A 26020-nucleotide genomic window follows, 5' to 3' on the forward strand; every position below is an offset into this window, starting at 1 on the left:
TTTGTTGTCTTGGGTCAAAGATTCGTTCTCTTTGGTCAAAGATTCGTTCTCTTTGGTCAAAGATTCGTTGTCTTTGGTTAAAGATTCGTTGTCTTTGGTTAAAGACTCGTTCTCTTTGGTTAAAGATTCGTTCTCTTTGGTCAAAGATTCGTTATCTTGGGTCAAAGATTCGTTCTCTTTGGTCAAAGATTTGTTCTCTTTGGTCAAAGATTCGTTCTCTTTGGTCAAAGATTCGTTGTCTTTGGTTAAAGACTCGTTGTCTTTGGTTAAAGACTCATTATCTTTGGTCAAAGATTCGTTATCTTGGGTCAAAGATTTGTTCTCTTTGCTCAAAGATTCGTTCTCTTTGCTCAAAGATTCGTTGGCTGTGGTTAAAGAATCATTTTCCGTCACAACAGATCTGTATTCTTTAGTCAAAGATTCGTACTCTTTGATGAGAGACTCGTTCTTATCGGACAGAGACTCGTTTTCCGTGGTCAAAGATTCGTTGACTCTGGTCAGAGACTCGTCTTTTTTGTTCAGAGACTCGTTCCTTTTGGTCAGGAAGACGTTCTTTTTGCTCAGAGACTCGTTTTCCTTTTCCAGAGACTTGTATCTCTTGGTGAAAAAGTCGTTGCGTTTGCTCAGAGACTCGTTTGTTTTGCTCAGCGACTCCATCTCTTTTGTCAGAGACTCGTTCTTTTTGCTCAGAGACTCGTTTGTTTTGCTGTGCGGCTGGTTCCTCCTGAACAAACACTCGTTCCTCTTGGTCAGAGACTGGTTTTCTTTGCTGACACACTCCATCTTTCTGCTCAGGGAGTCGTACATGGTGGTCAGAGCGTGGTTCTTCTTGACCTCGGCCTGCAGCTGCAGTCTGTAGGTGGACTCCTTCTCCAGCTTGTCACTCAGACACTTGTTCTTCTTGGTCTCTTGGTCCAGGTCTTCTGAGATCCTGGTGGTCTGCGTCCTCAGGTCGGTGATTCGTTTCTCTGTGAGTTTGTCTGAGAGCTGGAGCTCCTCCCACAGACCGAGGAGCTGCAGCTGTGGGACGTCCTGGAGTTCCCACAGCTCCGCCTCTAAGTGGTCCAGTCCACTGTCCACAGTGTCCAGCAGCTTGAACAACACTTTGACCTGACAGTCAGCCATGGTTGTCTCCATGCTTCTTCTTCTTCTTCTGTGGTGTTCTACACTGACTGAGCCTCATCGTGTTCTTCTCTATGTTCCTTCAGCTCGTTTCTCTGTCGTAGCCTTGTCTTCATTCCTTTGATCTGCCACATTCCATCTGATGATGACGCCGTGACAATGTCACCAGGACGTTACCATGACAACGGCTGGTGGTGGGCCGGAGACACGTGGTCTGTGGTCGTCTGTGGTCGTCTGTGGAGTTTACGTCACTGTTAGAAAAGTTCATCGTATTCACAGAGCTTCACCACTGTTGTTGATCTGATTTACTTTGAAAGATTCATTCTCTTTGGTCAAAGATTTGTTCTCTTTGGTCAAAGATTCGTTCTCTGTGGTCAAAGATTCGTTCTCGATTCGTTCTCTGTGGTCAAAGATTCGTTCTCAATTCGTTCTCTGTGGTCAAAGATTCGTTCTCTGTGGTCAAATATTCGTTCTCTGTGGTCAAAGATTCGTTCTCAATTCGTTCTCTGTGGTCAAAGATTAGTTCTCTGTGGTCAAAGATTCGTTCTCGATTCGTTCTCTAGGGTCAAAGATTAGTTCTCTGTGGTCAAAGATTAGTTCTCGATTCGTTCTCTGTGGTCAAAGATTCGTTCTCTGTGGTCAAAGATTCATTCTCGATTTCGTTCTCTGTGGTCAAAGATTCGTTCTCTGTGGTCAAAGATTCGTTCTCTGTGGTCAAAGATTCGTTCTCAATTTGTCTCTGTGGTAAAAGATTCGTTCTCGATTTGTCTCTGTGGTCAAAGATTCGTTCTCTGTGGTCAAAGATTCGTTCTCTGTGGTCAAAGATTCGTTCTCTGTGGTCAAAGATTCGTTCTCAATTTGTCTCTGTGGTCAAAGATTCGTTCTCGATTTGTCTCTGTGGTCAAAGATTCGTTCTCTGTGGTCAAAGATTCGTTCTCTCGAAACAGTGTAAAGTCATTCCTTTGACGTCTGTGTCTGTGTCCAGCAGTGGTCAGTACTGCTCTTGGTCAGTGGTGGACTGCGAGCACCAGCTGCAGCTCATGAGTCTCTACGGATCCACGAGGGAGCGAGGCTTTGCAGTACCTGACTGTGACCAGAGGTGGCGCTCACGTGACTCCTTCCACGAGAGAGGAGAGAGTCAGCTGACGCCGTGCATCAGGAATGTCAGGTCGTCCACTCGGCAGCATCACGGTGAGGATCAACCAGTTAGCTCGCTGTCGCCACGGTATCCGCTAACGTCTGAGAGTGACGTTAATGACACGCTCACAGAAGCTCCGCCCCTTACATTTAAGAGTAAAAAATGATGACAGGAAATATGTAAATGAACGTCTGACACCTGCTCTGCCTCCTCGTCCTCAGACCGTCACCGTGGCTCCTCCTCTCCATCGTCCAGGCCACGCCCTCCCACAGTTTCTCTGACCGACAGTGACCTGGACGTCCCTGTGGTCAGAGGACAATGTCCTCAGGTGATGGACGGACCTGTGGTCAGAGGACAATGTCCTCAGGTGATGGACGGACCTGTGGTCAGAGGACAATGTCCTCAGGTGATGGACGGACCTGTGGTCAGGGGACAATGTCCTCAGGTGATGGATGGACCTGTGGTCAGGGGACAATGTCCTCAGGTGATGGACGGACCTGCGGTCGGGGGACAGGTGACTGTGTGTCTGTGACTGTGTGTCTGTGACTGTGTGACTGTGTGTCTGTGACTGTGTCTGTGATTGTGTGTCTGTGACTGTGTGTCTGTGACTGTGTGTCTGTGACTGTGTCTGTGTGTCTGTGACTGTGTGACTGTGTCTGTGACTGTGTGTCTGTGACTGTGTGTCTGTGACTGTGTGTCTGTGACTGTGTCTGTGACTGTGTCTGTGATTATGTGTCTGTGACTGTGTGTCTGTGACTGTGTGTCTGTGACTGTGTGTCTGTGTCTGTGTGTCTGTGACTGTGTGTCTGTCTGTGTCTGTGACTGTGTCTGTGATTGTGTGTCTGTGACTCTGTGACTGTGTGTCTGTGACTGTGTGTCTGTGACTGTGTGTCTGTGACTGTGTGTCTGTGACTGTGTCTGTGTGCCTGTGACTGTGTGTCTGTGACTGTGTCTGTGTGTCTGTGACTGTGTGTCTGTGACTGTGTCTGTGTGTGTCTGTGACTGTGTGTCCGTGACTGTGTGTCTGTGACTGTGTGTCTGTGACTGTGACTGTGTGTCTGTGACTGTGACTGTGTGTCTGTGACTGTGTCTGTGACTGTGTCTGTGACTGTGTGTCCGTGACTGTGACTGTGTGTCTGTGACTGTGTGTCTGTGACTGTGTCTGTGTGTCTGTGACTGTGTGTCTGTGACTGTGTGTCTGTGTGTGTCTGTGACTGTGTGTCTGTGACTGTGACTGTGTGTCTGTGACTGTGTGTCTGTGTGTGTCTGTGACTGTGTGTCTGTGACTGTGACTGTGTGTGTCTGTGACTGTGTTATCCTGTTATCCTCCACATGACTATTCTGAACATGAGCAGCAGAGGGCGCTCTGTGTGTGTGTGTGTGTGTGTCTGTGACTGTGTGTGTGTGGGTGTCATGTGACGGTCAGCATCAATGATGGCGTCTTGTTTTTCTCTCCCGTGTGTGTGTGTGTGTGTTAATCTGACAGGATTATTACAACTCAGGGATTATCCGTTGTCCTGATGGTGTTTCCATCCCTGACCTGAAGGAGGCGTGTGAGGACTTCTGTATCTGCTACAACTACAACAACATCAGTGAGTTCACACACACACACAGACACACACACACACAGATGCACACACACACACACACACACACACACAGATGCGCGCACACACACACACACACACACACAAACACACACACACACACAGATACACACATGTACACACACATATGTATAGATACATTTGCATATTAAAGTGTGTTGCTGTTGTGGTTCCTCGTGGCTCCTCCCCCTCCTCAGGTGCTCTGATGCACCTGTCCAATGAGAGCGCTCGGCGTCAGTTTGAACGTTACCTGGAGGAGGAGCTGCTTCCTGTGATGGTGTCCAGAGCTCACAGTGGAGACAGAGAGTGCCACCTGCTGGTCCTCACTGATGACGATGAAGAGTGTCCTCCACGGATGGGAGAGGAACACTCTCAGGGTAAGACCTTGGTATGGGAGAGTGAGCGCTCCATCAAAGACGCGCTCGTGTGACGCATCACTTCCTGTCTTTCAGTCGTCCACAGCAGCGAACTCTGTGGTTTCTTCAAGTACGTGGAGAACAGAGATGTGGCCGAGTGTGTGCTGAAGGAGAGAGGACTGAAGAAGATCAGCGTGGGCGTCCAAGGTCCAACATCTGCTCTGTGTCCTCTGTGTTAGGGTTCAAACCTCACGTTAACGTCTCCTTCTTCTTCTTCTGCTGCAGCTTATCCCGCCTGCACAGAGAAGGTGAAGCGTTGTCCTGGAGGTCGTACTGGAGGTCGTCCTGGAGGTCGTCCAGAGGTCGTCTACGACTACGTGCAGCGTCCTTTCATCACAATGTCCTGGGAGAAGGACCAAGGAAAGAGCCGCCATGTGGACTTTCAGTGCGTTACGTCCAAGTCCCTTCCCCAGGACGACCACCAGGTGGAGCCGCAGGTGGACCACCACCAGGTGGACCACCACCTAGACACCACCACCGCCGACGGCCACCAGGTGGCACTCTGCAACACTGCCCCTCAGCTAACACCCAACCAGCAGGTCCACCACAGTTTTGGCCCCGCCCACAACCACCGGCAGCATGGCAACAGCCACACTCGCACCACGTAGGGCTGCGAGGAGTTGGACCCACACAAGGAGTCGACACACTGCCGCTACCGCCATGAGCTAACATGCTAACGCAAGTCAGGTGATCTGTGAACATCGACACTGAAACAAGCACAGAAACGCTACCATGTGAGCTAACATGCTAACGCAAGTCAGGTGACCTGTGAGTGTTGACACTGAAACGCTACCACGTGAGCTAACATGCTAGCGTCAGTTAGGTGACCTGTGAGCGTCAACACTGAAACGAGCACAGAAACGCTACCACGTGAGCTAACATGCTAACGTAAGTCAGGTGACCTGTGAGTGTCGACACTGATTCAAGCACAGAAACGCTAACATGCTAACGCAAGTTAGGTGATCTGTGTACGTCGACACTGAAACAAGCACAGATGCGCTACCATGTGAGCTAACATGCTAATGCAAGTCAGGTGACCTGTGAGCGTTGACATTGAAACAAGCACAGAAACGCTACCACGTGAGCTAACATGCTAGCGTCAGTCAGGTGACCTGTGAGTGTCGACACTGAAACGAGCACAGTAATGCTACGACATGAGCTAACATGCTAACGTAAGTTAGGTGATCTGTGTACGTCGACACTGAAACAAGCACAGATGCCAGATGCGCTACCATGTGAGCTAACATGCTAATGCAAGTCAGGTGACCTTTGAGCGTTGACACTGAAACAAGCACAGAAACGCTACCACGTGAGCTAACATGCTAGCGTCAGTCAGGTGACCTGTGAGTGTCGACACTGAAACGAGCACAGTAATGCTACGACATGAGCTAACATGCTAACGTAAGTTAGGTGATCTGTGTACGTCGACACTGAAACAAGCACAGAAGCGCTACCACGTGAGCTAACATGCTAACGCAAGTCATGTGACCTGTGAGCGTCGACACTGATACAAGCACAGAAACGCTACCACGTGAGCTAACATGCTAGCGTCAGTCAGGTGACCTGTGAGTGTCGACACTAAAACGAGCACAGAAATGCTACGACATGAGCTAACATGCTAACGTAAGTTAGGTGATCTGTGTACGTCGACACTGAAACGAGCACAGAAACGCTACCACGTGAGCTAACATGCTAACATAAGTCAGGTGACCTGTGAGTGTCGACACTGAAACGAGCACAGTAATGCTACGACATGAGCTAACATGCTAACGTAAGTTAGGTGATCTGTGTACGTCGACACTAAAACAAGCACAGAAGCACTACCACCTGAGCTAACATGCTAACGCAAGTCATGTGACCTGTGAGCGTCGACACTGATACAAGCACAGAAACGCAAGTTAGGTGATCTGTGTACGTCGACACTGAAACAAGCACAGATGCGCTACCACGTGAGCTAACATGCTAACGCAAGTCATGTGACCTGTGAGCGTCGACACTGATACAAGCACAGAAACGCTAACATGAAACGCAAGTTAGGTGATCTGTGTACGTCGACACTGAAACAAGCACAGATGCGCTACCATGTGAGCTAACATGCTAATGCAAGTCAGGTGACCTGTGAGCGTTGACACTGAAACAAGCACAGAAACGCTACCACGTGAGCTAACATGCTAGCGTCAGTCAGGTGACCTGTGAGCGTCGACACTGAAAAAGCACAGAAACGCTACCACGTGAGCTAACATGCTAATGTAAGTCAGGTGACCTGTGAGTGTCGACACTGAAACGAGCACAGTAATGCTACGACATGAGCTAACATGCTAACGTAAGTCAGGTGACCTGTGAGCGTCGACACTGATACAAGCACAGAAACGCTCACATGAAACGCAAGTTAGGTGATCTGTGTACGTCGACACTGAAACAAGCACAGATGCGCTACCATGTGAGCTAACATGCTAATGCAAGTCAGATGACCTGTGAGCGTTGACACTGAAACAAGCACAGAAACGCTACCACGTGAGCTAACATGCTAGCGTCAGTCAGGTGGCCTGTGAGCGTCGACACTGAAAAAAGCACAGAAACGCTACCACGTGAGCTAACATGCTAACGTAAGTCAGGTGACCTGTGAGTGTCGACACTGAAACGAGCACAGTAATGCTACGACATGAGCTAACATGCTAACGTAAGTCAGGCGATCTGTGAGCATCAACACTGATTCAAGCACAGAAACGCTAACATGCTAACGCAAGTTAGGTGATCTGTGTACGTCGACACTGAAACAAGCACAGAAGCGCTACCACGTGAGCTAACATGCTAACGCAAGTCAGGTGACCTGTGAGTGTCGACACTGAAACGAGCACAGTAATGCTACGACATGAGCTAACATGCTAACGTAAGTCAGGTGATCTGTGAACGTCGACACTGATACAAGTACAGAAGCGCTACCACGTGAGCTAACATGCTAACGCAAGTCAGGTGATCTGCGAGTGTCGACACTGAAACGAGCACAGTAATGCTACGACATGAGCTAACATGCTAACATAAGTCAGGTGATCTGTGAATGTCGACACTGATACAAGTACAGAAGCGCTACCACGTGAGCTAACATGCTAACGCAAGTCAGGTGACCTGTGAGCGTCGACACTGACCAAGCACATAAAAAGCTACCACGTGAGCTAACATGCTAACGTAAGTGTGTGTGTGTTACTGTAACCTGTAAGAGTGGTTGTGTGGTTTCATGTTTTTGTGAGTCTTGTATTTGTTCATGTGTTATTAACACATTAAAAACACAATAGTAACGTGATGTTTTTGTTGGTAAATACAAACGTAACCTTACACACTCACTCAAGCAATGATTGTGTCCACTTCCTTTCGTTGTTGTGTTTATTTTTCAGGGTTAATGTGAATATTTCACACAATCATCCAGAGATTAAAGATTTAAAACAAAGAGATAATGTTTATTTCTGTTCATATTATGATACGTTTGTCAATAAAACAGTTCAACTAACTTCACCAGTCAACAGTCAACTTCTATTTTATAGTCCAAGGTTCACCACTGTCTGTAATCTGTAATATAATCTGAAATAACGGACAGATCAAAGGCATCAAGCCGACCTTACTTCTGTCACAATCTTCATTGTTGTTGTTGTTTCATGTTGTGACGTCACGGTCACGTGTCCCTTCACTGAGTCGCAGCCGCCAATGAGGCGTCGACTTGCAGCTGGGTCATTTCCGTTCTCGTCATGTCTCGCGGTATTTGGAAGAAGGCAGAGAAGAAGAAGAAGAAGAGTGAACGGACGCTATCGAGTCTCGGCCGGAAAATACACGTTATTAACGGACAACGTCCCCGCGCTTAACCGGACTGAGCGACCGTATGGAGGCGGCCGCAGAGAGCCGCTCTCCCCGGGAGGAGGAGCTGGAGGACGGAGAGATCTGCGACGATGAAGCCGAGGACAGCGTGCCGCCGCGGCGGGGGGATGGTAGCAGGCCGTCCCGCGGAGCTCCTCTGCGGACACGAAAGCTCCGCCAACACCCGCACAACATGCTGCCACGCATGGGACACCCACCGCCGGACTTCCGCCTCCTGGGACCGTACAGCCTGGGAGCTCACGGACACGGTCCTTTCGCTCCGGCTCACCGGCAGCAGTGTGGGCCTAGCGGGCCTGACCGGCCTCTCTCTCCCCCGCTTCCGCCTCCGCTGCTGCCTCCGCCGCCGGTAACCGTCCAGCACGGAGAGCCCAGCCCGCGCTCCAGCTTCTGGGAGCGAAGCCACGGAGCTCTGGGCCGGTTCCGGCACCGGGGAATGACCAACGGCGGACACGGGGCCTGGAACAGAGGCAACAGAGGCCCCGTGGGTCGGTTCGTGTTCGGGGAGAATCACGGCATCAAGACCGACTCTCTGCCCAGGAAACGTATCCTTTTTCTGCTCGAGCGGAACCTCGAACCTGGACCAGGACCAGGGACACTCGGTTCTTCAGGTTTGTTCAAACCCGAACAGGTGAAGTGGTGTCGAGGCCGCACCTGTTCAACAGGGGGCAGCATAGAGTTCCGGTGGGATTTAACCACCATCAACACTGTGGTTCAAAAATAGGAAGTAGATTCTCACATGGACGTCACAATACGTTTGTGTTTCAAAATAAAAGTCTGTTTCCGTTGGTCCACACTAAACACAACCCATAGTTTTCAAAATAAAAGTCTGTTTCTGTTAGTCCAAACTCAACACAGTCCATAGCTTTCAAAATAAAAGTCTGTTTCCGTTCGTCCAAACTAAACACAGTCCATAGTTTTCAAAATAAAAGTTTATTTGTCCAAACTGAACACAGCCCATAGTCTTCAAAATAAAAGTCTGTTTCTGTTAGTCCAAACTCAACACAGCCTGTAGTTTTCAAAATAAAAGTCTGTTTCTGTTAGTCCAAACTCGACACAGCCTGTAGTTTTCAAAATAAAAGTATGTTTCTGATCATCCACATTAAACACAGCCCACAGTTTTCAAAATAAAAGTATCTTTCTGTTACTCCACACTAAGCCTCGTCCATAGATTTCAGAATAAAAGTCTGTTTCTGTTAGTCCACACTAAACACAGCCCGTAGTTTTCAAAATAAAAGTCTGTTTCTGATCACACTAAACACAGCCCGTAGTTTTCAAAATAAAAGTCTGTTTCTGATCACACTAAACACAGCCTGTAGATTTCAAAATAAAAGTCTGTTTCTGTTAGTCCACACTTAAACTCAGTTTAAAATCAGTTTTTGTTTGTTATTGGGTTTTTTTCAAAATAAAAGTCAGTCACTCTCTGTAAAAACAGACCAGCGCCCCCTGCAGCCTTAACCCTTCCCTCAGAGAAGCCCCTGGGCCGGAGTCATGTGACTCAGGTGAGGAGAGCTGTCCACAGTGTCCACAGACCAGAGGACAGTGTGGACGAGTCCTTCGAGGACCTGCTGTCCAAGTACAGACAGATCCAGCTGGAGCTGGAGTGCATCCGTAAAGAGGAGACCATGGCGCTGGAGCCCCGACCGTCTGCCACCAGAGAGGGCGCTGCAGACCACACTGCCACAGGTCCAGACCGGCAGGAAACCAGACCGGCACCTGAAGCTGATCCAGGTCGAGCCGGACCAGAGGAGCTCTCAGAGACATCGGAGAAGAAAGTCTTCCAGGCGTTCAACATCAAACCTCTGCGTCAGAGACTGATGCTGCCGTCTCACATGGACCAGCTGAAGAAGACGGACGGAGACACGGAGGACGGCGAGGACACGGAGGACACGCAGAGACCGGGTGAGTCACGCAGTCTACCTTTACCACCAGCAGGGGGCGCTGGTCCTGACCTTTGGTGTCTGTTCAGACCAAGACGACGACACGAGACGAGACAGTGAAGACAAAGACGTGAAGGACGTGAAGGACGCGCCGTGTTCGTGCTGCGACGAAGGAACGGACGATAAAAAGACGTGTTCTGTCTGCAGAGAGTCGTCGGCGTCCAGTGAGGGATCGTCCGTGTCTCCTGACAAGGTGAGTGTTTGGACCCAGTCCACATGAGACCACATGAGTCCACATGAGACCACATGAGTCCACGTGTCCTCCATGTGACGCCGTTTGTCCTCAGCAGCCGGTCGTGAAGGTGGAGGAGGAGGAGATGTCAGAGCTGCAGCTCCGCCTCCTCGCGCTGCAGTCGGCGAGTAAGAAGTGGCAGCAGAAGGAGCAGCAGGTGATGAAGAAGAGCAAAGACCGGATCACCAGAGCCTCCCAGAACCAGGACCAGAAACCCAGTCCTGGACCAGCACTCGCTCCAACCAGCAGGAGAGGAGTGGTCACGAGGTCCAGCTCTGCTGCCTCGGCCTCAGAGAAGACCAGGACCAGGACCCGATCCACACCTCTGGACTGGGACCGAGAGCGCGGCCCCAAGACCGGACCACGACCTCTGGTCAGGGAGCGGGAGAGGCCCATGGACAGAGCCAGACTCAAACCTGGACCCAAACCTGGTCTCAAAAGTCCCCTGGAGAGAGGCCGCACACCAGGGAGGCCTCACCTGACCAAGAAGATGGTCAGCCCAGGTGAGACTCATCAGAACCCTCATCAGAACGTGGCCTGTGGTCCACAACCCTCACACCTGTCCTTGTGTTTCAGGTTCTGCAGCCAAGCAGGCGCTGAGGAAGCAGCAGCTGAGGACGTGGAAGCTGCAGCAGCAGCGCCAGCTGGAGGACAAACGGCGGCAGGACGAGGACGAGCGGCGCCGCCGAGAGGACGAGATCCGGCGGATCAGGGACCTGTCCAACCAGGACGAGCAGTACAACCGCTTCATGAAGCTGGTGGGAGGGACGGCGAGGACGCGCAGCAAGGTGAGACGACGCGAGGCGCTCTCGTCTCAGGCCGACGCTAATGCTAACACTAATGCTAACACGATGTCCTCACTCTGTCCCTCAGTCCAGGGACCGTGAACACAGGAAGTCCACAGGTAAACCAGGCCTGGACACTTCAGGGAACCTGTACCAGTACGACAACTACGACGAGGTCGCTATGGACACGGACAGCGAGACCGGGTCTCCAGGTGAGCTGAGGACGTCCACTGTCCCCCTGAGGACGTCCACTGTCCCCCTGAGGACGTCCACTGTCCTCCTGTTTAACACAAACCCTTTTCTTTGTCTCAGTCCCGTCTCCGACTCGCAGTCCGCTCCGGTCTGAAGGTCCAGGATGTCCGGGTGTTCCACAGGTTTCTCTGTTTGGACTGGTACGCTTCTGTGTGTGTGTGTGTGTTCTTGTACTTGCAGCACAATGAGGACCAGTGAGGAGTGAGGTCATTTTTACAAAGTGAGGACATTTTGTGCGGTCCTCACTTTGTCTTCGTTTAAATCACTTCCTCAGGTCGTGAACATGCTATGCTCTGATTTTAGCTCCTCAATTTGGTACAAAAGCTCTCTGCTCTGGGGCTCCACCTGCAGACATGTTATGGTACTGCACCCAGTAGATCTTTATAGATGTCATTCATGAAGTAGGTTTTTGTAATTGTGTTGATTTATAAAGTGGAAATGCTGCAAGTACAAGAGTGTGTGTGTGTGTGTGTGTGTGTACGACTGGTCATAATTCATGCTGACTCATGGTTATCTGTCACTCACAGCCCTTCCCCCCGCCCCTGCTGCCTGGTGTTGCTCCGCCCCCTCCGCCCCTCCCTCCTCCCCCTGACGACCTGGAGCCTCCTCCTAAACCCCCATTGGCTGACGAGGAGGAGGAGGAGGAGATGCTGCTGAGGGAGACGTGTCTCATGTCCATGGCCAACAAGAGGGTGGTGCTGACCGAGGTGTGTGTGTGTGTGTGTGTGTGTGTGTGTGTGTGTGTGTGTGTGTGTGTGTGTGTGTGTGTGTGTGTGTGTGTGTGTGTGTGTGTGTGTGTGTGTGTGTGTGTGTGTGTGTGTGTGTGTGTGTGTGTGTGTGTGTGACCTTTGACCTGTCGTCTCTAATAATCCTGTTAATCCAGATTAAAACCTCGTGAACTCTGCCTCTAACATTGAACGTGAAACCAGATTTGACCGTTTAAATAATAACAATGACTTTGTACAGGAGAAGAGCGTCAGTGGCTCCGCCTCCCCTGCTGGCCCCGCCTCCCCTGTGGCCCCGCCCCCCCTGGGCGCCGGCGTGCAGATGGCGTCCAGAGAAAACCTGAGCGCGGTCAGTCTGAACACGGTGTCTCAGCCTCGCAGCAACAAGTTCTCCAGAGGAGGCCCCAGAGCGCCGCTGGTGGTAAGACCCGGAACTGCACCGCCAGCGTGTTGTTGTGTGTTGTGCCAGCAGAGGGCAGCAGCGTGCTCTAACTGTGGGATTATTGTTTCCTGCAGCTGCCCAGACACAAAGCTGTGGTGGTTTCACTCAACGACTCTGACGACAGCGACTCGGACACGGACGCCTGCAGCGCCACCCAGAGTATGTTTGGGGGACTGGAGTTCATGATCAAAGAAGCCCGCAGGACAGTGGAGGTGAGTGACCCAACCCTAATCTGACTCAAGTGAATACTTTCCAAACCTAATCTCACATAAAAATATACATTTCAACCATAATCTGAAATAAGAAAATATTTTTCAACCATAATCTGACAAAAGAAAATGCTTTTCAACCATAATCTCACATAACTAAATAGTTTTCAACCATAATCTGTCATAAATGAAGACTTTTCAACCACAATCTGAATATGTTCTAGTTCTGGTCATGTATAAACCATGGTGTCACTGACTCTGTGTTTGTAGGCAGCGAAGCCTAAAGCAGCGTCAGGCTGTGAGAAAGAGAACAATCCTCTCAGAACTCCTGAAGCTTTACCTGAAGACAAGAAGGCTGAGTATCGTCAGCTCAAAGAAGAAATCGCCAGGTTTGACACTTTGTCACGTTTGTCACGTTCGTCAGTGACTCGTGTTTGGACGACAGAACTGAAGGACTTTGTTTGTTTGTTTGTTCACAGCAGGGAGAAGCAGAAGATGATGATGATGATGATGATGAAGATGAAGGATCAGCTTCCTCGGAGCTCCGCCTCCTCCTCTGCTGTGACTGAAGCAGCGGAGGTGAAGCTGAGGGAGGTCGAGCAGAGACTCTGCAAAAACAGGTGAGACCACAGTGCTGGTGTCCACAAGGAGGCGCCGTCACAACAGGGCGGGTCCTGCCTCCTGCAGCTGAATGCAGGCCCCGCCCCCCCCTGACCAGACAGCCTTCATATGATGATCTGTTGACTTCATGTTTGTAAACCTTTAAAGTAGGTCAAAAAGTGTCCTGACCCCCTCACCCTGTGACCCATGACACTGTTATACCTGACACTGTGACCCCCTCACCATGTGACCCCTGACCCTGTGACCCCTGACCCTGTTATACCTTACCCTGTGACCCCTGACCCTGTGACCCCTGATCCTGTTATATCTGACCCTGTGACCATGACACTGTGGCCCCTGATCCTGTTATATCTGACCCTGTGACCATGACACTGTGGCCCCTGACCCTATTATACCTGACACTGTGACCCCTGACCCCCTCACCCTGTGACCCCTCACCCTGTCATACCTGACCCCTGACCCTGTGACCCATGACCCCCTCACCCTGTGACCCCTCACCGTGACCCCTCACCCTGTGACCCCTGACCCTGTTATACCTGACCCCTGTGACCCCCTCACCCTGTGACCCCTGACCCTGTTATACCTGACCCTGTTATACCTGACCCTGTGACCCCTGACCCTGTTGCAGAGAGCTGCTTCAGAGAGACGAGGTCGTCCTCAGACATCTTCTCCAACAGGAGCTTAAGAAGAGAGAATCTTTGAAGACGTCTGAAGCTAAAGTGACTAAACTTCGTGAGCAGCTTCAGGCGTCAGAGAAGATCGTCAGCGCTAACAAGACGCTGCTCAAGAAGCTGCAGGAGCAGGTGAGTCTCACCCCACCTGGTGGACAGCTGATGTGTGTGTGTGTGTGTGTGTGTGTGTGTGTGTGTGACACAGCTGCTGTGTGCAGGTCCACCGTGTAGAACATCGTGTTTCCATAAAGAAAGGTCTGTCTGTGCGGCTGCAGCAGGAAGTGACTGAGGCTCAGACGGCTGCTGCCAAAGGACGAGGAACCAAAGGAACCAAAGGAACCAAACGCAGAGCAGACTCTGTCCACACCACGGTGAGTAATCTGCTGGATTCAGACTCTGCTGATGATGTCACAGCTGAGGTGACGATGTCATCGCGGTGTCCCCTCAGGTGGCGAAGCGCCCTCCGGTGGACGGCGGCGGCTCGGAGCGTCACTTTGCTGAGCTCATCGCTCAGAAGCAGCGTCTGCAGCAGCTGGAGTCTGAATACGCTCTGAAGATCCAGAGGCTGAAGAAGACCCAGACTCTGAGGAACACGGGAGTTCCCTCAGAACCAGAACCACCATCAGAACCTCTGCCCCTGCCGCGAGCCTCCACCCCCCCACACCCCAGCGTCCAGGCCCCGCCCCCCTCCAGCCCATTCCCGGTGCCGCAGCCGTCGCTGCATGACCTCACACAGGACAAGCTCACTCTGGACGATGAAGACGTGGCTGACGATCATGAACCTGCAGCAGCTCCAGGTCCAGCTACAGGTCCAGGTGCAGGTCCAGGTCCAGGTCCAGGTCCTCGGCCTCGGCGTCAGTCGCTCCATCAGTCCAGCTTCACCAAACCTCACCTGGAGCAGCTTAGCTCCGCCCCTCCCAAAGACATCTCCAAAGCCGCCAAGGCTCCAACCGGTGCCACGCCCCCGACCGGTGCCACGCCCCCGACCGGTGCCACGCCCCCGACCGGTGCCACACCCCCTGCTGACAGGTTTGCAGGTCTGGACCTGGACTCTCTGAAGCTCCGTTACCAGCAGCCGTCGCTCAGAGACCTCCTGCAGGGGGAGCTGCTGAGACTGGAGCAGAACATGGAGAAGCTCCCACCTGGACAGGTGAGTCAGCATCAGGCTAATGCTAAGCTAACCGTGCTCATAGAACAACGTGTATGAAATAAATATATCAGTTTGTTTTTCGTCTAAATCAGGTTTGTGTTTTTATGTTAATGAGAAATGGATATAGATGTTATTATGCAAATGAGCAACATTAGGCACCTAAAGAAAGGAATGACCTCTGACTGACCAGGGCCTCTGACCTCTGACCTCTGACTGACCAGGGCCTCTGACCTCTGACCTCTGACTGACCAGGGCCTCTGACCTCTGACTGACCAGGGCTGAAATGTGTAAATCCCGTCCAGTTTGGGTCACTCGTCATCTGTGATGTTTTCAGCTGGTGAACTTTTATTAACCGTAGTTATTTCACACTCCGACCACTAGATGGAGGTAAAGTGTCTGCACTGATGTTACTGATGTTACTGCCCCCTCCTGACCGTCTCCATGACCACGTCCTGTTGTCATGGTAACGTCTCTCTGCAGGTGATCACGTCAGTGGACGCAGTGACGAGTCCATCAGGAAGTCCAGACCTCAGACCGGTTCCCTTCGGTCCGTATCACAGTCCTCTGCTGGTCTTCAGGTCCTACAGGTAAACCACGTCCTCAGTGGACCACGATCCTCAGTGGACCTGGTCCTCAGTGGACCTGGTCCTCAGTGGTCCTCAGTGGACCTGGTCTCACTGGTCTTTGTGTCCAGGTTCAGTCCGTACTACAGGACCAAAGAGAAGTTGTCTCTGAGCTCCGTGTCCTACAGTAACACCATCCAGCCTTCAAACTTCTTCTGTCGCTTCGACCTCACGGGAACCTGCAACGACGACGGCTGCCGCTGGTGAGGACGCGTCTGTCTCTGTGTCCGTCTGTGTCTGTGTCTGTGTCTGTGTCTGTGTGAGACATGTCTGTCCTCGCTGTGTCCACAGGCAGCACATGAGGAACTGCACTCTGACCGGGACTCAGCTCTTCCAGGACCTGCTGTCCTACGACCTCGCTCTGATTGGCTGCTGTGAGACGAGCAGTGACGAGGACGTGAGCGCAGCCACAGGTGAGACAGGTGTCCTCGGAGACGTGTCCTCGGAGACGTGTCCTCAAAGACGTGTCCTCAGAGACGCTGTCTGAGACGTGTCCTCATTGAGACGTGTCCTCTGTGAGACGCTGAAGTGTCCTCACTGTCTCATGTGTCCTCACTGTCTCATGTGTCCTCACTGTCTCATGTGTCCTCACTGTCTCGTGTGTCTCATGTGTCCTCACTGTCTCATGCGTCCTCACTGTCTCATGCGTCTACACTGTCGCGTGTGTCCTCACTGTCGCGTGTGTCCTCACTGTCGCGTGTGTCCTCACTGTCGCGTGTGTCCTCACTGTCTCGTGTGTCCTCACTGTCTCGTGTGTCCTCACTGTCTCGTGTGTCCTCACTGTCTCGTGTGTCCTCACTGTCTCGTGTGTCCTCACTGTCGCGTGTGTCCTCACTGTCTCGTGTGTCGCGTGTGTCCTCACTGTCGCGTGTGTCCTCACTGTCTCGTGTGTCCTCACTGTCTCATGTGTCTCGTGTGTCCTCACTGTCTCATGTGTCTCGTGTGTCCTCACTGTCGCGTGTGTCCTCACTGTCGCGTGTGTCCTCACTGTCTCGTGTGTCCCGTGTGTCCTCACTGTCTCGTGTGTCCTCACTGTCTCGTGTGTCCTCACTGTCTCATGTGTCTCGTGTGTCCTCACTGTCTCATGTGTCTCGTGTGTCCTCACTGTCTCGTGTGTCCTCACTGTCTCGTGTGTCCTCACTGTCTCATGTGTCCTCACTGTCTCATGTGTCTCATGTTTGCAGAGAAGTACATGAAGAGACTGTTTGGCACACACACAGCAGTGATGGGCGTTGACCAGAGAGCCGTCCTCCTCGTCAGTAAAGTCAACGAGAGCAGAAGACACGGTCAGTCCACGCTCGTCTTCAGGAGACGTGTCTCCGTCCCCTGACTCCTCCCCTGACTCCTCCCCTTTCCCTCACCAGTTCCTCCCTTCACCACCTGTAAAGACATCAGGAGGTGGAGACCAAAGCCGTCGGCGCCAGGCGGCGAAAACCCCGAGGACGAAGGCGATCACGCGGCGTCTGGAGGACACTTGACACCTGAGGGACACGGTGAGGACATGAAGACACAGAGACATCCTCAGTTTAAAGGTGCAGTGTTTAAACCTGTGTGTGTGTGTGTGTGTGTGTGTGTGTGTGTGTGTGTGTGCAGAGGACACACCCTCTCAGAGCGTCCTCCCTGTGTTGGACATGTGTGTCGTCTCACCAGAGGACAAACGATACTTCGTCAGTGAAACGGACGACATTTCAAACCTGGAAATCAGCGTCTTGGAAAATCCTGGAGAAACTCAACTGTGGATTAAACTGGCCTTTAGATACATGAGTCAGCAAAACAGGTGAGTGTGTGTGTGTGTGTGTGTGTGTGTGTGTGTGTGTGTGATATCAAATGCAGTGATTTATATAGTGTGAGACTGAAGAAACATTGATCGAGCTTTTGTGTTAGCGTGGTGTTAGCACGTCGTATTGTGTGAAGGTGTAAAAACTAGGAAGTGTATCGTCATTAGCGACATGTGTGGCTCTCTGTTATTGTTGTAAATCAGACTGCAGTGACAGCAGGTACATGATTTCACCTCAGTCTCCAAACAAAAGTCTGGACATTTGTCACGAGTCGCTTCTGACAAAAAGTCAGAGTTCTTTCACACCAAACCATCCATAACAACCAAAAACTCTAGTTGGTTTGGTTTTGGTTGGTGTGAAAGCACCAAATCAAGCAGACTGAGACCAAATAGAGGTGGTCTCAGTCTGCTTGACTCCGCACCTCTCTGTACACTGTGTCTGTTGTGTGTCTGTTGTGCGTCTGTAGTTGTGCAGCAGACGGTCTTGAAGCCTCTCTGAACACTGTGTCTGTTGTGTGTCTGTTGTGCGTCTGTAGTTGTGCAGCAGACGGTCTTGAAGCCTCTCTGAACACTGTGTCTGTTGTGCGTCTGTAGTTGTGCAGCAGACGGTCTTGAAGCCTCTCTGAACACTGTGTCTGTTGTGCGTCTGTAGTTGTGCAGCAGACGGTCTTGAAGCCTCTCTGAACACTGTGTCTGTTGTGTGTCTGTTGTGCGTCTGTAGTTGTGCAGCAGACGGTCTTGAAGCCTCTCTGAACACTGTCTGTTGTGCGTCTGTAGTTGTGCAGCAGACGGTCTTGAAGCCTCTCTGAACACTGTCTGTTGTGTGTCTGTTGTGCGTCTGTAGTTGTGCAGCAGACGGTCTTGAAGCCTCTCTGAACACTGTGTCTGTTGTGTGTCTGTTGTGCGTCTGTAGTTGTGCAGCAGACGGTCTTGAAGCCTCTCTGAACACTGTCTGTTGTGTGTCTGTTGTGCGTCTGTAGTTGTGCAGCAGACGGTCTTGAAGCCTCTCTGAACACTGTCTGTTGTGTGTCTGTTGTGCGTCTGTAGTTGTGCAGCAGACGGTCTTGAAGCCTCTCTGAACACTGTCTGTTGTGCGTCTGTAGTTGTGCAGCAGACGGTCTTGAAGCCTCTCTGAACACTGTCTGTTGTGTGTCTGTTGTGCGTCTGTAGTTGTGCAGCAGACGGTCTTGAAGCCTCTCTGAACACTGTGTCTGTTGTGTGTCTGTTGTGCGTCTGTAGTTGTGCAGCAGACGGTCTTGAAGCCTCTCTGAACACTGTGTCTGTTGTGTGTCTGTTGTGCGTCTGTAGTTGTGCAGCAGACGGTCTTGAAGCCTCTCTGAACACTGTCTGTTGTGTGTCTGTTGTGCGTCTGTAGTTGTGCAGCAGACGGTCTTGAAGCCTCTCTGAACACTGTGTCTGTTGTGTGTCTGTTGTGCGTCTGTAGTTGTGCAGCAGACGGTCTTGAAGCCTCTCTGAACACTGTGTCTGTTGTGCGTCTGTTGTGCGTCTGTAGTTGTGCAGCAGACGGTCTTGAAGCCTCTCTGAACACTGTGTCTGTTGGGCGTCTGTAGTTGTGCAGCAGACGGTCTTGAAGCCTCTCTGAACACTGTCTGTTGTGTGTCTGTTGTGCGTCTGTAGTTGTGCAGCAGACGGTCTTGAAGCCTCTCTGAACACTGTCTGTTGTGTGTCTGTTGTGCGTCTGTAGTTGTGCAGCAGACGGTCTTGAAGCCTCTCTGAACACTGTGTCTGTTGTGCGTCTGTAGTTGTGCAGCAGACGGTCTTGAAGCCTCTCTGAACACTGTCTGTTGTGTGTCTGTTGTGCGTCTGTAGTTGTGCAGCAGACGGTCTTGAAGCCTCTCTGAACACTGTGTCTGTTGTGCGTCTGTAGTTGTGCAGCAGACGGTCTTGAAGCCTCTCTGAACACTGTGTCTGTTGTGTGTCTGTTGTGCGTCTGTAGTTGTGCAGCAGACGGTCTTGAAGCCTCTCTGAACACTGTCTGTTGTGCGTCTGTAGTTGTGCAGCAGACGGTCTTGAAGCCTCTCTGAACACTGTCTGTTGTGTGTCTGTTGTGCGTCTGTAGTTGTGCAGCAGACGGTCTTGAAGCCTCTCTGAACACTGTGTCTGTTGTGTGTCTGTTGTGCGTCTGTAGTTGTGCAGCAGACGGTCTTGAAGCCTCTCTGAACACTGTCTGTTGTGTGTCTGTTGTGCGTCTGTAGTTGTGCAGCAGACGGTCTTGAAGCCTCTCTGAACACTGTCTGTTGTGTGTCTGTTGTGCGTCTGTAGTTGTGCAGCAGACGGTCTTGAAGCCTCTCTGAACACTGTGTCTGTTGTGCGTCTGTAGTTGTGCAGCAGACGGTCTTGAAGCCTCTCTGAACACTGTCTGTTGTGTGTCTGTTGTGCGTCTGTAGTTGTGCAGCAGACGGTCTTGAAGCCTCTCTGAACACTGTGTCTGTTGTGTGTCTGTTGTGCGTCTGTAGTTGTGCAGCAGACGGTCTTGAAGCCTCTCTGAACACTGTGTCTGTTGTGCGTCTGTTGTGCGTCTGTAGTTGTGCAGCAGACGGTCTTGAAGCCTCTCTGAACACTGTGTCTGTTGGGCGTCTGTAGTTGTGCAGCAGATGGTCTTGAAGCCTCTCTGAACACTGTCTGTTGTGTGTCTGTTGTGCGTCTGTAGTTGTGCAGCAGACGGTCTTGAAGCCTCTCTGAACACTGTCTGTTGTGTGTCTGTTGTGCGTCTGTAGTTGTGCAGCAGACGGTCTTGAAGCCTCTCTGAACACTGTGTCTGTTGTGCGTCTGTAGTTGTGCAGCAGACGGTCTTGAAGCCTCTCTGAACACTGTCTGTTGTGTGTCTGTTGTGCGTCTGTAGTTGTGCAGCAGACGGTCTTGAAGCCTCTCTGAACACTGTCTGTTGTGTGTCTGTTGTGCGTCTGTAGTTGTGCAGCAGACGGTCTTGAAGCCTCTCTGAACACTGTCTGTTGTGTGTCTGTTGTGCGTCTGTAGTTGTGCAGCAGACGGTCTTGAAGCCTCTCTGAACACTGTGTCTGTTGTGTGTCTGTTGTGCGTCTGTAGTTGTGCAGCAGACGGTCTTGAAGCCTCTCTGAACACTGTGTCTGTTGTGTGTCTGTTGTGCGTCTGTAGTTGTGCAGCAGACGGTCTTGAAGCCTCTCTGAACACTGTGTCTGTTGTGTGTCTGTTGTGCGTCTGTAGTTGTGCAGCAGACGGTCTTGAAGCCTCTCTGAACACTGTGTCTGTTGTGTGTCTGTTGTGCGTCTGTAGTTGTGCAGCAGACGGTCTTGAAGCCTCTCTGAACACTGTGTCTGTTGTGTGTCTGTTGTGCGTCTGTAGTTGTGCAGCAGACGGTCTTGAAGCCTCTCTGAACACTGTGTCTGTTGTGTGTCTGTTGTGCGTCTGTAGTTGTGCAGCAGACGGTCTTGAAGCCTCTCTGAACACTGTGTCTGTTGTGCGTCTGTAGTTGTGCAGCAGACGGTCTTGAAGCCTCTCTGAACACTGTGTCTGTTGTGTGTCTGTTGTGCGTCTGTAGTTGTGCAGCAGACGGTCTTGAAGCCTCTCTGAACACTGTGTCTGTTGTGCGTCTGTAGTTGTGCAGCAGACGGTCTTGAAGCCTCTCTGAACACTGTGTCTGTTGTGTGTCTGTTGTGCGTCTGTAGTTGTGCAGCAGACGGTCTTGAAGCCTCTCTGAACACTGTGTCTGTTGTGCGTCTGTAGTTGTGCAGCAGACGGTCTTGAAGCCTCTCTGAACACTGTGTCTGTTGTGTGTCTGTTGTGCGTCTGTAGTTGTGCAGCAGACGGTCTTGAAGCCTCTCTGAACACCCTCTCTCGAGCGTTGGAGACGAACTACGACGACCCTGAGGTTTGGTGCCATTACCTGTCGCTCTTCTCCAGAAGGGGCAGCAGAGAGGAGGTTCAGGAGATGTGTGAGATGGCGGTGGAACACGCCCCCGACTACAGGGTGTGGTGGACGGTAAGTGGACGATCACGTGACTGAATCTCACCTGTTTGACCTCTGCTTGACCTGTGACCTCTGACCTCTGACAGTATCTGAGCCTGGAGAGTTCCTTTGAGGGGAAGGACTACGTGTGCGAGCGGCTGCTGCTCTTCCTCACGTCGTCCTCGTCGTCCTCAGGCGTCACAGATGAACTGTCCTTCCACCTGATGGAGGCGCTGTTGTACCGCGCTGAGCTCAACGTGTTCACCGGGCGCCGCGAGAACGCCGTCGCCATCTTACAGGTAATAACCATGTGACCTCATGTGACCTCGTGTGACCTGAGGATGAAGTCCAGGACTAAACCAGACGTGTTTTTGTTCAGAACGCTCTGAAGTCGACGGATGACCTTCTGACCTCTGACCTTCTGACCTCTGACCTTCTGACCGTCACACACCGAGCTCTCGTCTGGCTCTCGTTGATCCACCTGACGGAGTTTCAGCGTCTGCCGTCGAGCTTCTACGAGCCGTCAGAGTCCGGTCCGTCCAGACTGGTCAGCACAGAGTCCTTCATGCTGCCGTGGAGGACGCCACAGGACGTCAGGACGCCGTCTCATGTCCTCATCGCTCTTTTCCAAGGTCGTGGAGATGATGATGATGATGATGATGATGACGATGACGATGACGACAATGTTCAGGTCCAGATGTTAAAGTTTGTCTTCTGTCCTCAGACGCCGTCGGTCACTGTAGAGACGAGCGTCTGTCTCCACGAGAGAGGACACTGGCGTGTCTTCCTCTTCACCTGAACCTCGTCCTCCTCTACAAGCTGCTGCACAGGTGAGGGAGGGGGCGGGGCTTATGAGGCAGCTTCACACAGGTGAGGGAGGGGGGCGGGGCTTAAGAAGCTGCTTCACACAGGTGAGGGAGGGGGCGGGGCTTATGAGGCAGCTTCACACAGGTGAGGGAGGGGGCGGGGCTTATGAAGCGGCTTCACACAGGTGAGGGAGGGGGCGGGGCTTATGAAGTGGCTTCACACATTTGAGGGAGGGGGCGGGGCTTATGAAGCTGCTTCCCACAGGTGAGGGAGGGGGCGGGGCTTATGAAGCTGCTTCACACAGGTGAGGGAGGGGGCGGGGCTTATGAAGCTGCTTCACACAGGTGAGGGAGGGGGGCGGGGCTTATGAAGCTGCTTCACACAGGTGAGGGAGGGGGCGGGGCTTATGAAGCTGCTTCACACAGGTGAGGGAGGGGGCGGGGCTTATGAAGCTGCTGACCCTGGTCTTTGCTCACCTGTGTCAGGTACGAGGCTGCACTGATGCTGTGTGAGTCTCTGCTGCAGCTCTGTCCAGACTGTTGTCCTCTCAGGACGGAGGTGGTTGACCTTCACCTCAGCAGAGGAGATGCTGCTCAGTCCGTCCACGTGTGGCTTCAGGCTTTGGCCGAGTGTCCTGACAACGCTGAGGTCTTCTACCACTGCTGCAGGTTCCTCACCTCTCAGGTGAGCTCGGCTTGTCCCTCTCAGATGTTCTGGTGTGAGATGATGACGGTGATGATGGTGTTTGTTCCTCAGGGGAAGGTGAACGCCGTCGCTCCTCTGTTCCGAGGCTTCGTCTTGTCTCTGCTGGAGGACGAGCAGAGTCAGAAAACACCGGTGGACGTTCTTCGGTGCGTTGTGTTCCACCGTCGGTGAGACGTGGATTCACTCGACTGAAGGTGTTTTTCTTCTTCCGTTTCAGACACATTCTGGGTTTTCCCTCAGACAAACTTCTGCGAGGAGCTCCAATCAAGAAGGATCTGCAGGAGCAGCTGAGCCAGCAGAGGGCGCACCTGCACCTCATCCACTGGTGTGTGTGTGTGTGTGTGTGTGCGTTTGTGTGTGTACGACATTTTCTGTCATCAACACTGACCTAGTCAGGACCAGGACTACAGTTGTTTGTGATGTTTAACCTGAACACCGTCCTGGTGGATTATGGGGGAAGTGTTTGTGGGTCACCATGATAACATGTGTTGTTGTTGTTGTTGTTGTTGTTCCTCAGTCGCTGGCAGTGGCTTCACGGTTCTGTGGACGACGCTGTCGACGCCTTTGAGCGAGCGCTTGGCTCCGCCCTGAAGCTGGATCAGCTGCACACACTGTGGATGGAGTGAGTGCTCACACACACACACCCCCACACTCACACACACACACACACACACACACACACACACACACACACACACACACACACACACACACACTCACTCACACTCACTCACACACTGTATCTCACCATGTTTCCTTGTCAGTTACCTTGAGTTCAGCAGCAGTCAACTGACCACAGGCCCCGCCCACAGACGCTCCAGAGTGATGTCAGACCTGGTTCATCGCTGCATCAGCACCGTCCCAACACGACTGGAGCTGCCGTTCAACTCTGCTGAGTTCAGGAGCTGCTACAGCTTTCATAACAAGGTCAGAGGTCACACACACACACACACACACACACACTCACACACTCTTACACAGACACACTCACACACTCATGGTTGTTGCACAAAGACACATTAGCTCCTCCCACTAACCTGAAGCTTCCGTCTTAACATCAACTACTAATGTTTTTTTTTCTCCTCAGGTGATCAGTTTCTACCTGAGGCTCCTCCCACAGTCCCAGCATGCACTGGTGCTGGAAAGACTGAGATCTGCCACGCCCACCAACACTGAGCTCAACCTGAGGTACAAACACACACTGTTGCTCCTCCCCCTCCTCAGTCATTGTTCTGTTGCTCCTCCCCCTCCTCAGTCATAGTTCTGTTGCTCCTCCCCCTCCTCAGTCATTGTTCTGTTGCTCCTCCCCCTCCTCAGTCATAGTTCTGTTGCTCCTCCCCCTCCTCAGTCATAGTTCTGTTGCTCCTCCCCCTCCTCAGTCATAGTTCTGTTGCTCCTCCCCCTCCTCAGTCATAGTTCTGTTGCTCCTCCCCCTCCTCAGTCATAGTTCTGTTGCTCCTCCCCCTCCTCAGTCATAGTTCTGTTGCTCCTCCCCCTCCTCAGTCATAGTTCTGTTGCTCCTCCCCCTCCTCAGTCATTGTTCTGTTGCTCCTCCCCCTCCTCAGTCATAGTTCTGTTGCTCCTCCCCCTCCTCAGTCATAGTTCTGTTGCTCCTCCCCCTCCTCAGTCATTGTTCTGTTGCTCCTCCCCCTCCTCAGTCATAGTTCTGTTGCTCCTCCCCCTCCTCAGATTGCTGAGTCATGAGTACCAGGATGGGAACCTGCAGCAGGTGAAGTCACAGACTCGTGTGTTGAGCAGCAATTTTCCCAGAAGTCTCAGCGTTTGGAAACTGTGAGTCTGTGACCTTTGACCTTTGTCTCTGATATGACCTCTGAAGAAGCTTCAATGACGTGTACGTGTGTGTGTGTGTGTGTGTGTGTGGGCAGGGCCATCGCCGTGGAGGCGGAGCTACAGCAGCCGTCAGAGGTGGGTGTGTCTAAATGATGTCACCTGATGACAACAGTCATGTGATCACTGACCTCTGACCTCATGTTGTTGTGTAGGTGCGACTTCTGTATCAGCACGCCACCAGGCTCCTCCCACTGAGCGCTGAGCTGTGGACACATGTAATACACACACACACACACTGTTTCACACACACACACACACACACAGTTACACACACACATTGTTACACTCGCATACACACACACACAGTTACACACACACAATCAGGCTTCCCCACCCCTCTCTCTTGTTGACTCCACCCCTCTCTATATATGGCCCCTCCCCCCTCTCACTGTTTTGTTCACTCTGGCCCCTCCCCCTCTCACTGTCTTGTTGACCCCGCCCCTCCCCCCTCACCATTTTGTTGACCCCGCCCCTCTCTCTGGCCCCTCCCCCTCAGCGCCTGCTGTTTGAAGCTGCGGACAGCGCCCCCTCTGACCGGCTGAGGCGGTTGGTCGACTGCTGCGAGGAGGTGGGCGTGAGCTTAGTGGGCGGAGCTCAGAGAGGCGGGGACTGACGTCTGCAGACTGATGTAGCAAAAAGACTGCAGAGCAGACGAGGTAAGGCTCCGCCCCCTGCAGGACGCCGCCTGCCGTCGTCCACATGTGGGCGGGTCTTAAGTGCGTAAGTATCCAGCTGCGTCATGTCTCCTCCTCCTTTTGTTTCTGTCACTTTAAGTTTGATGTCATTTCCTCCCTTTGATTTGACCTCACCTGAGGGGAGGGGCTGGGGGAGTTTGACTCCGCCCCCTCCTCCTGCAGTCTACCTGTGTTTGACTTTATTGATTATTGATGATTGACGGACGGACTGCAACAGAGACTGAGCATCGCCATCGTGTCATGTGACCACGTGGAATGTTTTCATTTGTCATTAAAGTATTGATGAGAAGACAAAGGTGTGTGTGTGTGTGTGTGTGCGTGCGCGTGTGTCTGTGTGTGTGTGCGCGCACGTGTGCGCGATGATTCTAATGTTAATAAATGATTTTCTACTAAAGTCATGGTCTCTGAATTATTCATTATTATATATTATACCTGTATAAAT

At 51.9% G+C, this 26020-nt stretch overlaps 2 protein-coding genes across 4 annotated transcripts; both read left to right on the forward strand.

Annotated features, from left to right (window-relative positions):
- Nucleotides 1-2622: 2622 nt before the first annotated feature.
- On the forward strand, nt 2623-7723 carry LOC310930463 (BTB/POZ domain-containing protein 10-like). Of its 3 annotated transcripts, XR_014592898.1 has the most exons (6): nt 2623-2774; nt 3747-3852; nt 4065-4244; nt 4320-4430; nt 4509-6468; nt 6542-7723. XR_014592898.1 is itself a non-coding variant. In XM_083893466.1 (5 exons), exons 1-5 carry the CDS (start codon nt 2631-2633, stop codon nt 4889-4891), a joined length of 924 nt encoding a protein of 307 aa, XP_083749592.1. In that variant the 5' UTR covers nt 2623-2630; the 3' UTR covers nt 4892-7723. The 3 variants fall into 3 exon arrangements, 2 of the variants coding, with proteins under 2 accessions (XP_083749592.1, XP_083749593.1); XM_083893466.1 differs by having other exon boundaries at nt 4509-7723; XM_083893467.1 differs by having other exon boundaries at nt 2652-2744; nt 4509-7723.
- Nucleotides 7724-7895: 172 nt separating this feature from the next.
- Nucleotides 7896-25689, forward strand: zfc3h1 (zinc finger C3H1-type containing). The gene is made up of 35 exons (XM_083894368.1): nt 7896-8692; nt 9618-10049; nt 10117-10280; nt 10378-10822; nt 10896-11107; nt 11193-11316; nt 11417-11496; nt 11884-12063; nt 12323-12502; nt 12598-12735; nt 13003-13121; nt 13212-13352; nt 13982-14156; nt 14243-14395; nt 14473-15174; nt 15655-15761; nt 15869-16000; nt 16089-16210; nt 16982-17083; nt 17162-17290; nt 17391-17574; nt 21367-21553; nt 21628-21819; nt 21900-22152; nt 22245-22350; nt 22813-23011; nt 23084-23178; nt 23250-23357; nt 23550-23654; nt 23797-23959; nt 24120-24220; nt 24722-24823; nt 24919-24958; nt 25036-25098; nt 25380-25689. Exons 1-35 carry the CDS (start codon nt 8155-8157, stop codon nt 25494-25496), a joined length of 6390 nt encoding a protein of 2129 aa, XP_083750494.1. The 5' UTR covers nt 7896-8154; the 3' UTR covers nt 25497-25689.
- Nucleotides 25690-26020: the final 331 nt, after the last annotated feature.

This window comes from Microchirus variegatus, assembly GCF_963457635.1.
Source record: "Microchirus variegatus genome assembly, chromosome: 8".
NCBI classification, from domain to species: domain Eukaryota; kingdom Metazoa; phylum Chordata; class Actinopteri; order Pleuronectiformes; family Soleidae; genus Microchirus; species Microchirus variegatus.

Coding starts and splice junctions, on each gene's coding strand:
- LOC310930463 (XM_083893466.1), top strand. CDS start 2,631: ATGGACGGACCTGTGGTCAGAGGACAATGTCCTCAGGTGATGGACGGA. Junction 2,775..3,746: donor GACCTGCGGTCGGGGGACAG/GTGACTGTGTGT, acceptor TTAATCTGACAG/GATTATTACAACTCAGGGAT. Junction 4,245..4,319: donor GGGAGAGGAACACTCTCAGG/GTAAGACCTTGG, acceptor CCTGTCTTTCAG/TCGTCCACAGCAGCGAACTC.
- zfc3h1 (XM_083894368.1), top strand. CDS start 8,155: ATGGAGGCGGCCGCAGAGAGCCGCTCTCCCCGGGAGGAGGAGCTGGAG. Junction 13,122..13,211: donor CTCAAAGAAGAAATCGCCAG/GTTTGACACTTT, acceptor GTTTGTTCACAG/CAGGGAGAAGCAGAAGATGA. Junction 23,012..23,083: donor GCAGGTTCCTCACCTCTCAG/GTGAGCTCGGCT, acceptor TTTGTTCCTCAG/GGGAAGGTGAACGCCGTCGC.